Genomic DNA, 12551 nt, shown 5'->3' with positions numbered 1-12551 from the left:
CCCAGAGCTATGTAAGCTACGTGAATCGTCTAGTCTTCAATTTGAAGAGGTGCCTATTCTCACTTCACACAATACCATAATTTGTGACACATCTACCGGACATCCACGTCCATACGTCACTCCTGAATTTAGACGTAACATTTTTGATTCGATACATAACCTATCTCATCCAGGTATTAGAGCAACACAACGCCTAATAACTCACTCTTCTCCAGCTTTTGGTACAGAAAGGTTGTATCTCTCTAACCTATACACATGTAGTCGTAGTATTTATTAAGGTTCATTTATTGTGGTTGTCCAAAGGCTGACTGGAAACTGAATTGGTAGTACACTACTCCTATACAGCAACCTTTCAGCTGGAGGACACCATTAATGTATAAAGTAATATCTCTTAATAATTAAATATAAATAGTAGCTAGTAATTGTATTTGGGAGATCTTAAATAATTTGAATGAAGTCAAAGCTGGCCAGCGCCGCCAAATGAAGCTTAATTCCGCCAAGACTCAGAAATAGGGTAAGTGTATATAATTGTAAATAAGACGGATGAATGTTAAACCTGTACAAATTAATTTAGTTTTTAAATCTACTGAATTAATTGTATAAAAACTTTTAAAAAAATAACTAAACAAAATCTTTGTAAATAATAATTTACAACAACACTGGTTGTCCCGACCTTTATCCACAAATGGCGCGGTGTATGTATAGGCCTACGAACTCTAAAAACTACTACCATGCGGTGTTGACACTCTAAGCACCGTAGTAAAACAGAAAACTGCCATCGTTCCGGATTTTACCCACCGCATAACGCACAACGTATGGGTTATTAAACGGATGAATGTTAAACCTGTACAAATTCAGCTTTGACATCTACAGAATAGGTGTGTTAAAACTAAAAATAAATTGTCAAAATCTATGTAAATAATAATTTACAACAACACTGGTTGTCCCGACCTTTATCCACAAATGGCGCGGTGTATGTATAGGCCTACGAACTCTAAAAACTACTACCATGCGGTGTTGACACTCTAAGCACCGTAGTAAAACAGAAAACTGCCATCGTTCCGGATTTTACCCACCGCATAACGCACAACGTATGGGTTATTAAACGGATGAATGTTAAACCTGTACAAATTCAGCTTTGACATCTACAGAATAGGTGTGTTCAAACTAAAAATAAATTGTCAAAATCTATGTAAATAATAATTTACAACAACACTGGTTGTCCCGACCTTTATCCACAAATGGCGCGGTGTATGTATAGGCCTACGATCTACTCTAAAAACTACTACCATGCGGTGTTGACACTCTAAGCACCGTAGTAAAACAGAAAACTGCCATCGTTCCGGATTTTACCCACCGCATAACGCACAACGTATGGGTTATTAAACGGATGAATGTTAAACCTGTACAAATTCAGCTTTGACATCTACAGAATAGGTGTGTTCAAACTAAAAATAAATTGTCAAAATCTATGTAAATAATAATTTACAACAACAACGCGAATGGCGCAGTGTTTGTACAGGCCTATACGATTTACTCTACAACCATGACTTGTTAATAGTTTAATAAGTATTACAAGCTTCAGTTCTTTAGCCACATTAATACTTGTTAAAACTGGCTGGAAGGAAACCCTCAAAATGAGCGAATTCGTTTTTCAACAGCGCCCTCGGTGGCAGTTTGAATACCACCAGGGCCGATAATTTTGAACAATATATAAATTCCTCGAAAAGTTCAAATAATCTTCTTGATATAATACAATTACTGGTAACATTTTTTGTTGTGATAATTAACCCTCAAATCATATTTTCTTGGAACCCCCCCCCCCATACCATGTACTATCAAAGCTATGGACGCGGGGCATGGAGACCTCGACTTCCAAACAATGGACGAGGGTCTAGTCTATAATATGATATTAGATTAGGCCCTGGCTTATTAAACGGATGAATGTTAAACCTGTACAAATTCAGCTTTGACATCTACAGAATAGGTGTGTTCAAACTAAAAATAAATTGTCAAAATCTATGTAAATAATAATTTACAACAACAACGCGAATGGCGCAGTGTATGTACAGGCCTATACGATCTACTCTACAACCATGACGTGTTGATATCCTAAGCATCGTAGTAAAGCAGAAAACTGCCATCGTTCCGGATTTTACCCACCGCATAACGCACAACGTATGGGTGTACAATCTTCGTGGATTTCCTAAGCGTCGTAGTAAAACATAAAATGATAGTTCCGGCTTTTACCCACCGAATACCACACAACGTATGGTGTGTGTGTGACAAGCGTCGTGCAGAAAAACAGCAGAATGAAACTGAGATCGTTCGGAATTTTACCCGGTAGTTTAAGGCACTTATTACATCGAGTATAATCTGCTGAACACTGAATAACTCGTGAGTCAATTCCGTTAGTATCGTTGTTTTACTGACAAGAAAATCTGTAATTGATCGTTACAAATTTTACCCTCAATTTATTTTTTCACGAGAACCTATTTTGAAGTTAGTAGACGACGACTGCACGCGCGAATTTAGGTTTTAACTCAAATTGTATAAACTTCTTCAGTTCTAACCAGAGCTTGATTTACTGGAAAACATCCCCGAAAAAAAATTGTGTAGATAACATAAAACAGGGATTGTTTCAATTGCCACCAAAAATCTACTGAATTTATTTACACATGACGTTACTTCACTACACTGCAGAAATTAATGAGAGTTCCGACCTGGTTTACCGACCTTCGCATTTATACACAACTTGTAGACATACATGTTGATTGGACCCCACTATACGTAATATTTTATATAATAAATAGGCTGTTATAACTCACATAGAAAAAAAGCTGCCGAATAAAATGTAAAACTTCATAATATTGCAAACAATTATGACCATAATGGTGACAGTGGAAAAAAAATTGTTTTTATAACCTCAACTTAATTGTGGTTGTTCTCCTGTGATGTAATATTTCTGTAAATTTGAAATGATTGAATGAATTGAACTTGACATTAATTGAAAATAGTCATTTAATGTGACAGACGACTTGCCGGACGTTGCTACGACAGCCCACCCTAACCACATTAAGATGCGAAGCCGAACTGAAAGCGCTCAAAATAGTTCAATAAGTATTTACAAGCTTCAGTTCTTTAGCCACATTCTTCTTGATGTAATACAATTATTGCAAACATTTGTTGGGGTAAAAATTAACCCTCAAATCATATATTCTTGCACCCCCCCCCCCCCCCCATACCATGTACTATCAAAGCTATGGACGCAGGGCATGGAGACCTCGACTTCCAAACAATGGACGAGGGTCTATAATAATATTAGATTAGGCCCTGGCTTATTAAACGGATGAATGTTAAACCTGTACAAATTGAGTTCTGAATAATATTGTGCAAAAACTTGATAAAAAAATGAACATCAACACTGGCTGTCCCAGTTAGTAAACATGTTAGTAACAATTAACTGAGTATCTTTAGCATTGTGTCTCAATTCTGTAGATTGTATAATGCGTGAATTACATTTGATGCTTTTGTTGTTGTTGCCAATATTGAAATATTAAACACAAATGGCGCAGTGTGTATGTATATGCCTACGATCTACTCTGAAACTACTACCATGTGGTGTTGATACCCTAAGCACCGTAGTAAAACAGAAAACTGCCATCGTTCCGGATTTTACCCACCGCATAACGCACAACGTATGGGTGTACAATCTATGTTGATTCCCTAAGCGTCGTAGTAAAACATAAAATGATAGTTCCGGCTTTTACCCACCGAATACCACACAACGTATTGTGGGTAGGTGGGTGGATGCGACCTGAAGTTTTTCTACGACATTATGCAAAAGCTGATACCCCCCCCCCTTCAATGTTGTAGAGGGCCGAGTGCGCAAAAGTGAGACTGCGCGGGAGCCACAACATTGTAATGGGGGGGGGGGGGGTGCAGGGGATACAGAGTCTATCAAACAAGTCTGCATACTTGTGACACTGACTAAAAATCAACTTGCCCTGTAGTTCTGAAGGTATTTATAGTGATGGATTTACATTGACAAAGCACACCTATTGTTCAGCGTACATAGTTAACATTAAATAAAAAAGTGACAATTTCACACTGGTACTCATTCATAAAGTTAAAACCCTTTTTAATTTAAGACCACCATGACAATAACTTGTATAAAAGTCCTAAATCCTATCATTAATTGTCTGTTAACATGTTGATATAATACAAAACTATAGACCTATATTACACTGTGGCTATCTTGGTCTGGTTCCCAGTATACCCAATGACATTGATGATAAAAAATCACTCACCATAAAAAGGAACCAGACTATTATTTCTACTTTGGAATGGTACAAAAATGAAACGGTGAAAATCAGTCTGCATACTTGTGAAACTTTATTACAGTTAACTTCCCAGGTAGTTCGTAATGTATTTCTATTGTATTTATATTTTTGTATTTGTATGTGAATTGCCAAATAAATAATAATAATAATAATAATAATAAACAGATAGTGAGAACTTTTGTGTATTTCTGACAATTATGTGCCAAATTGTATAATATCAACCACTTCATTGTGCTGTACTCTCTAAAAAGCACCAAGTCTTTGGGAACATTTCACACGTTGGTTTTAAAGGAACACGTTGCCTTGGATCGGACGAGTTGGTATATAAAAAAGCGTTTTTAACCGTTTGTTATAAAATGCATATGGTTGGAAAGATGTGTAAAAAGTAGAATACAATGATCCACACAAGTTTGCCTCGAAATAGCGTGGTTTTCCTTTTACTGTGCGAACTAACACGGTCGGCCATTTATGGGAGTCAACAAATTTGACTCCCATACATGGCCGACTGTGTAAAACGGAAAACCGTACAATTTCGAGGCATGTTTGTGTGGATCATTGTATTCTACTTTTACAGCATCTTTCTACCTATATACATTTTATAACAAACGCTTTTCAAAGACCAACTCGACCGATCCAAGGCAACGTGTTCCTTGAACGTACTTTGAAAATGGGCACTTAGAACAGTTTAGGCTGTGATCATGGATTGGGGGGGGGGGGCAAATGCAGAACGGGCATCAAATTTTTCTATCAAAATCCTTTATATAGACCTATATGAGACTGTTTCAAACTATTCCTTATTTAAGATTAGTGATGCAAAGCATCGCGTACAAGGTGGTACACACTTCTGTTCATCTTCAGGAATCTGGTGGTGAAATGGCAATATTTTCCAGCACACGGCCATCATTTCTGTTTCCCTTTCATCCACAGAGCCACCCTTGACAAGAACTATTGGATTTTTGCGAGTGCAAAAAATAGGGGTGTCCTTATTTAAAATTAAATCTTGTGCAAAATGCGATTTTGGGGCGGGGAGGTGGACGAGTTGACCTTCTAGTAATAATAGCAAGTCTTGCCAAGGTATTATTTGCGAGGTCCACCGAAAGTCATTCAGGAATATGATTTCAGATTGCTCAGCACCAACCCAAGCAAATGTTGTTGTTGCTGGGTTGGTAAATACATTGTATATTTTATTTAATGGATTTAAAAGAAATGTTTTCCCACAATTTGCTGGCCCAGTAATCATGATGTTACGATATTTTCCCCTACCCTCGTCCAGGAGAGTTGTTACTGCTTTAGAAAAACTCTTATTGCACAAATCATTGTTAAGTAATACATTTTCAGCACATGCAAGCCATTCACCCTTGCAGATGCATTCATCCAAATGTGACTTCTCTAGTATCTCCAGGCGACTAAGTCCTGCTCTCTGTAGACGCTTTTCTGAATCTTCCAATTCCCATGCATCCTATAGATGAAAAATGGTTTCGCAACATGGCAAATCTTTGGAGGAGTTGCATGTTCCTGGAGGTAAACAAACCCATTTTTAACTTGTCTTTCCAATTTAATTCAAACTGTGGTACCCCCCCCCCCAAATAACATTCATTCACTGTACAACCTCCCCCCCCCCTCTCCACCCCCCCCCCCAATGGATTGGCCAACATGTTTAGGTGTGTACGCCAAAAAGCAAGCATACCTAAATGTAACAATTGCTCTTTGTTTTTGGGGCCTGATAACTCGGCCTGTGGCCGTCATCACCTAACCCCCCCTCCCCCCCCCCCCTTTGAACATCAATCACTGTACACCCCAAACCCCACACACCCAACCAAACGGATTGGCCCACATTGTTATTTGTGTGCCAGAAACCAATCAAAGCTAACTGTAGAAGTTTAATTTCTTTTTATTGCAGAAGGCTTCACCAGCGATGAGGACAGCAGTGATTCAGGTGACTCGTGTGACCCAGCTTTGGAGGACAGTGTTGATGCCAGTAAGTTTTTAATATTTTTTAATGCCTATATCTCTTGTAGGTCTCTTGCATATGCTGGTCCTATTCCCTGTTTACCCCCCCCCCCCCTAGACCAAAATGCGATAACATGCCAGACTCTGTTTGCTGTCAACAAATTTAAGGTGTCATGCACCATCAAAGTACAGTCATAACCTAGAGTCACTCTGTAGGCACAGCCAAGTGATTAGTCTAGATTAGCCCATCTGGGCAACTCATTTTGTACGGTAGGATGAAACAAGATGGCTGCTTCTTGTCAGGCATTTTCTGCAGGTACCTTTATCGCATTCTTTTGTGCTAAATTGCTTATTGATTTACTCGAGGAGTTAATGTGACACCGGTAAAATGAACATATTTAGGTTATGTATACGCCCCATTTGATTATGTTTACTAACTGACCTCTTCTTTCCTGTGTGTTGTAGGAAGGCCACCAACCCAAACGGATCCAGCTCCAAAAGCTCGACAAGTCGAGCGTCGACAATTCAAGCGACGCCCCTGGACTGCCCAGGAAAAGAAAGACGTAACCGAGGGCTTGCAGAGATTCATTTTGCTGAAGAAGATTCCAGGAAAACGTGACATTGAATCGTCCTGTCCTGTGGCATTGCAGACCAGAACTTGAAAAACATTAAGGACTTTTGTAGAAACACGATGACACTTTAACAAATTTAAGGTCTCATGCACCACCAAAGTACAGTCATAACCTAGAGTGACTCTGTAGGCACAGCCAAATGATTAGTCTAGACCTTTGGCCTGCCCCCCCCCCCCCCCCCCCCCCCAAAGAACAAGAAAATCGTGTACCACCCCCAAAACATTTCCTATAAGGCCAGTATACACATTCACATTAGTGAACCGCAAGAAAAAGGATTCATGTGTTATGTCCTCACATCGATAGGTACCATTCGACTTTTGGCAATGTCCTCCATTGGATAGTAAATTAGTATGAAAAGTATGTCCTCAATCTGCAGTGTACACATGTATTGGTGTCTACAGCTGGGTGTACTAACATAGTAGCTTCAGCTAGAGTAGATTTTGCTCTTTGGAAAGATGCCAATTCACATTCGGTCAGTGAAATCGCTTTGTCTTTTGACTTGCAAGACAGCATGTCAGTCAAGGGTTGCAAAATATCAGCGCAATGTGGGATGAAACGCCGATAAAAATTGATCAATCCCAGAAATTCTCTCAATTTGCGGAGTGAATTTGGTACTGGAAAGTCTTGGATTAAGTTCACCTTATTTTCCAAAGGTTTGATACCATGACAGTCAATATGGTGGCCTAAGAAATCAAGACTAGTTACTTTGAATTCGCATTTACTAGGGTTGATTACCACCCCGTATTCTCGTAAGCGGTCAAAAAGTAGTCTAAGATGATATTCATGTTGTTGCTCATTTTCACTCGCAATCAACAAATCGTCAATATAAGCATAGGTGAAATCCGAGCCGTGTAATACTTGATCGATAAATCTTTGAAATGTTTGCGCAGCATTTCTTAACCCGAATGGCATTCTTATATATTCAAAAAGGCCGAAAGGTGTAGTTATTGCCGTTTTTGGTATATCTTCGGGTTCAACAGGTATCTGGTGGTAAGCCTTGACTAGGTCAACTTTACTGAAAATCTTCTTGTCATGTAAGGTTGCTGCAAAATCGTGAATGTGGGGAATCGGGTACCTATCAGGTGTTGTGGCATTATATAAAGCACGATAGTCACCGCAAGGTCTCCAATCGCCATTTTTCTTAGGTACCATGTGCAAAGGTGAAGACCATGGGCTTTTTGAGGGACGGATTATTCCCAAGTCAAGCATGTGATTAAATTCTGCTTTGGCTATATGTAACTTGTCTGAGGCCAATCGTCGGGGACGTGCATTCACTGGTGGGCCCGTGGTGGTAATATGGTGCGTGACATTGTGTTTAACGGGATGTTCTTGAAAATTCGGCCGAGTTATATCTGAATATTCTCTAAGTAAAAGAGGTACACCAATGCTGTTTCGAAAACAAATTACTTGTTTTAATTTTTAACATTTGTTTCGTATGTTTCTACACTGTAAAACTATAGTATTTGTTTGCACAGACCATGTCGATCGGGCCTGTCAGCGGATAGAAATTTAAAGGTTTTCACATGTTTTTGCCAAAAAAAAGAAAAAAAGTTGATAATTAAAATATGTTTTTGATCTACTGGCTGCAGACCATTTGGGAGGGTTTAAGCATTGGAAGTTCAAGCTATTTAAATGCCAGTTTCTAGACGGTGTCTTTTTAACCACATCAGGTAGAGCAGTGCAAAGAAGCTCAGTAAGTTCATTCCACCCATGATGAGGAATGCTAAGGTGTAGCTACCGAGTGTATCAAACACCAAACCTAGAACGGAAAACAAAACAGTGACAAAACAAAATGGTTTAGTGAAAACGATAAACAGGACTCGCTTTAACTTTAACAATGCTGCTCAAAAACCTGATAATAACACCATATTATTTTGAGGCCATAAATAATGAACATCAACAAAACGCCTACCTGGAAAGAAAAGCAATGCAGATCTCATCGCACCACATTTGAACGCAATCCATCCGAAGGCGCTTCCCAACTGATCCGCTCCGATCGCTTCTTTTGTGATGACGTCAAACAGTGTATACGTGAAGGAATGGAAACATCCATAAATGAATACACTGACATAAATCGCCCAGCTAATTATCAAACATGGATCAATGAAATAGTAAGTGGACATCACACCAAGTGATATCAACATACACACATTAGCATCTAGACCAATCTTGTCACAAGCAGAAACGGCTTGACCAACGAGTAAATGCCCTAACATCTTTCCAACACCAAAAACTAAAACGAAGTTAGCAGCATCGGTGGGCGAAAATCCCTTTGACATAGTGACGTGTGGTACAAAGTAGATCAACCACGCATACATACAGAAAAAAAACATGACAGAGGCGAATGTTATAAGCCAGTAACGGACTGATGTGAATAAGTCCAGAGGTAGATTCATGGCGATTAAGTTACAAATGGAAGTACGATGAGATGATCGACTTTGTCGACTTGCTCCGTTATCTTGATCATCTACAACACTCTGTTTTCCATTGTCGACCGCCTTGTAGCCTCCATCTCGTGATTTCATTAGAGCGCCACACACGGTGAGATTGAAGAACAGTGCACCAAGTAGCATCATCGTTGCTCTCCAACCATAGAGGTCCAAGAGGAATTGCGTCAGAGGGGCAAAAATAATGTACCCCAAAGAGCCACCTACACCAGTTATGCCTAACGCAGTGGAGTAGTGTTTGTCGAAACATCGACCAATCAGATCCCTGGTTATGATACTGGCAATCCCAAGTGTGGGTCCTGAGGGCAAAAGAGTTCCGTGTTGGTTAGAGAACTATAAAACAATTGCCATAAAGTTTAAGATAATGTTTAAGTACGTTTTGCAGACTTTAATAGACTTTGCTGTCAAATTTAATCAAATGCTTGGACTTATCATTAACGGCACAAAATTTGGGCTCAATAAATGATAGTAATAATAGTGGCTTCTTATTTAGTGCGTTTATCCGTCACCGGACCCGGTGACGCTCAAGGCGCTTTAACATACTGTATTTGTCAACAATACAAGGTATGTGGGACTTCGTTTAAAGTATGAGACCTATTCCTTTTACATAGCAACATGTAATGGTTTACAAGGTGTTGTGGCGCAATGCAATATACTGCCAATCAAACCAGGAACACCGGCCACATTTTCTCTTTTCAATAAGTGCACTGGGTTCTTTTACCTGCATTACAACACACGGGACCAACGGATCTACGTCATCATCCGACACGTGTCACGACTGGGACTCGAGCCCACACTCTACTGATCGGACACACCGGAGTTTTTAAATCCGGTGGTCTTAACCGCTAGACCATGACCGACACGCCACGCTGTAATCCTCTCCGTATAAGGCGCTTACATAGTACTGCTACATTACTGCTGATAACCCCTGAATATATCTTGAACCTTCGAAACAGAATTTAGCGTAAGCTTTACATGCTAAAACTAGTTCTCCGTACATCACTTTGAAGCGATGCCAGCTAAATATACTACTGTGCTATTTTTGTAAGACAGATTTTTGTTTCAATACAAAACTCACCTCCAATAACTGTCAGAACGACAGCCATTGTTGACAAACTGGTTGAAAAAGCTGAACAGATAAGCGATGCACACATTGCCACACCGCTGACCATGATGACCATTCTGACTCCAAACGCATCCCTTAATATTGGTGCAAACGGAGCTGTGGAAGGTATCAAACATTATGATGTGTCAGATCAAACGAACAGCCCGTAATGATGTTTCAGTTTGGTCATCAGGAAAGTTTTAGGCCTAAAACTCATCATTGGATGGGAGCTATTTATATTATATATTTGGTTTGCGGTTCTTAGAGAACTGTCTTTCTTTACTCTACTACCGCGGAGTAGATTGTTTGTGTGTTCGGGAGACTTCTCAGTTATGAAAAGCTGCTTTTTAACTATTACACAGGTGGATAGTTTAGAAAATAGGCTGGGACTACTTTAGCCATGTTATTTTAAGAACAAGAAAAATCTTAAACAGATAATAATCATTTCTAATTAGGTCACGGATTTACTTTTACACCGGTGAAGGAATGGGGGTGATTGACAAATGCGTTCCAGAGATATTTAGAAATTTTTGCAGTGTCATATAAGCATTGTAGGATAACTTTCCGTATGGCGCCACCACTTTTCCCCCTCATTTTTACAAAAAGGATATCTCTTTGAGGTATATTAGATACTATATTATTTCATACCGAATGAAAAAGTGGTGGCGCCATACGGAAACTTTTCCATCGCCTTTTGGCGATATTTTGTTTTACTTTTATGCTCTCCTGGGCACCCCACTGTTGTTTTACTTTGTTTTCTTAAATATGTTTAATGTATGTACATGTGCTTGTAAATGTGATTGCCCGAATAAATAAATATTATTATTGTGTGACCGACCCTTTTTTTGACGGCAGGGCAAGGCCGACGTACCTGCTAGGTCACAAGTGCCGTCTATTAAAGCTATCATCCACCCAACCAGCCACGTTGAAGCACCGAACTGTTCCTGTAGAGTCGGTAGCATCACAGCCAGACTCTTTATTACACCGTTCCAGATCATGTTTATAGTAAACATTCCAAACACGGCGATGCATCCGATGTTTTCACCTTCTTTTACAATCTCATTGAAATAACTTCTTAAGAATCGGAACATTATTCCTAGTCCCAAAATGAGGAGGTGATGCTTAAGTAATCTGGCTTTCGGTTTCATGCAAACTGACTGTAGCCTTATATTTCATCCTTTAGAGAGCTGCTGAATCAGATGAGAGTACATTTTTTAACAGAGAATGGTAACGAGATGAGGCCCGACGAATGACCCCCATGAGCACACCTACTGGTGGTGCACTATATGCAAATTTGCAGCTTTCAAGGGCTTCCTTTGAAGAAGTAGCCTGGAGCGTGGAGCTAGCTGCGTGACCTTGTGACGGACAAAATGAAATTTGTGTGTATACACCAAAGAGATCGTATAGCGCATAGATAACTCAACGCAGACGCAGTGAAAATACGTGAAAATAATCGTGGGGGCCAGCGGACGTCATTCTGGCATATACAATTGGTGCAAGATATGCGAAGAGATTTCCTATGGTACATGTACGAGTAGGATTCTACTCTACTCTACTCACTATATAACTGGTACTCTTCACGTCGCTGTGTTAAGCCAATGCAAAAATAACTGAGTACCAGCATACACATACACGCATGCATAACGTACATGTACACTGCATGCTCTCTCGTCCGTCGTCGCTAAAGCTTGACGCGGAGTTGGTGATATGATGCCGATCCGAAACATTGATGGACATCTTTCTCGGTAAGAAGTTGTTTTGTGCACAGTGTTCTTAACTGGTCACTATCAATATTATAAATGGATAAACGATCAACGTCAATTATTTTATATCAGATACTTAAGACTTTTACTCTAATTTGTAACTATCATTATCAAATAACATGTTCATTTATGCATGGGGCTAGTTCATCCCTTATTCTTACTTATTATTCCATCTTATTCTTATTCTTTATTTGGCCATTAAACATTAACAATATACAAGTAGACAGTATGTAAAATAAATAATATAAAAACAAAAGTAAATACAAAGCAAGACAAACAGTAAGGGCACAGGAAATTACAAAACAACCCTA

At 39.4% G+C, this 12551-nt stretch overlaps 3 protein-coding genes across 4 annotated transcripts; 1 reads left to right on the top strand and 2 right to left on the bottom strand.

The window, feature by feature from the left end:
- The first annotated feature begins 1857 nt into the window (after window positions 1–1857).
- On the top strand, window positions 1858–7107 carry LOC117292826. 2 transcript variants are annotated; one of them, XM_033774989.1, is made up of 4 exons: window positions 1858–2397; window positions 5809–5864; window positions 6244–6321; window positions 6759–7107. In XM_033774989.1, exons 2-4 carry the CDS (start codon window positions 5816–5818, stop codon window positions 6953–6955), a joined length of 324 nt encoding a protein of 107 aa, XP_033630880.1. In that variant the 5' UTR covers window positions 1858–2397; window positions 5809–5815; the 3' UTR covers window positions 6956–7107. The 2 variants fall into 2 exon arrangements, with proteins under 2 accessions (XP_033630880.1, XP_033630879.1); XM_033774988.1 differs by lacking the exon at window positions 1858–2397 and having other exon boundaries at window positions 5734–5864.
- On the bottom strand, window positions 4945–5796 carry LOC117292827 (the record flags this gene model as incomplete). The annotated part of the gene is made up of 1 exon (XM_033774990.1): window positions 4945–5796. A coding segment is annotated over one exon (666 nt), but the record flags the coding sequence as incomplete, so codon positions are not given.
- Window positions 7108–7131: 24 nt separating the features above from the next.
- LOC117292825 (monocarboxylate transporter 12-like) lies at window positions 7132–12186 on the bottom strand. Its single transcript, XM_033774987.1, has 4 exons — window positions 11349–12186; window positions 10451–10594; window positions 8838–9671; window positions 7132–8684 (listed from the first exon to the last, which is right to left on the bottom strand). Exons 1-4 carry the CDS (start codon window positions 11623–11625, stop codon window positions 8554–8556), a joined length of 1386 nt encoding a protein of 461 aa, XP_033630878.1. The 5' UTR covers window positions 11626–12186; the 3' UTR covers window positions 7132–8553.
- Window positions 12187–12551: the final 365 nt, after the last annotated feature.

Source organism: Asterias rubens, chromosome 7 (assembly GCF_902459465.1).
Source record: "Asterias rubens chromosome 7, eAstRub1.3, whole genome shotgun sequence".
Taxonomy (NCBI): domain Eukaryota; kingdom Metazoa; phylum Echinodermata; class Asteroidea; order Forcipulatida; family Asteriidae; genus Asterias; species Asterias rubens.
This window is presented reverse-complemented; position numbering and strand designations above follow the sequence as displayed.

Coding starts and splice junctions, on each gene's coding strand:
- LOC117292826 (XM_033774989.1), top strand. CDS start 5,816: ATGGTTTCGCAACATGGCAAATCTTTGGAGGAGTTGCATGTTCCTGGA. Junction 5,865..6,243: donor GGAGTTGCATGTTCCTGGAG/GTAAACAAACCC, acceptor TTTTTATTGCAG/AAGGCTTCACCAGCGATGAG. Junction 6,322..6,758: donor GGAGGACAGTGTTGATGCCA/GTAAGTTTTTAA, acceptor TGTGTGTTGTAG/GAAGGCCACCAACCCAAACG.
- LOC117292825 (XM_033774987.1), bottom strand. CDS start 11,625: ATGAAACCGAAAGCCAGATTACTTAAGCATCACCTCCTCATTTTGGGA. Junction 9,672..10,450: donor CGTTCTGACAGTTATTGGAG/GTGAGTTTTGTA, acceptor TTTTGCCCTCAG/GACCCACACTTGGGATTGCC. Junction 8,685..8,837: donor TGCATTGCTTTTCTTTCCAG/GTAGGCGTTTTG, acceptor TTTCCGTTCTAG/GTTTGGTGTTTGATACACTC.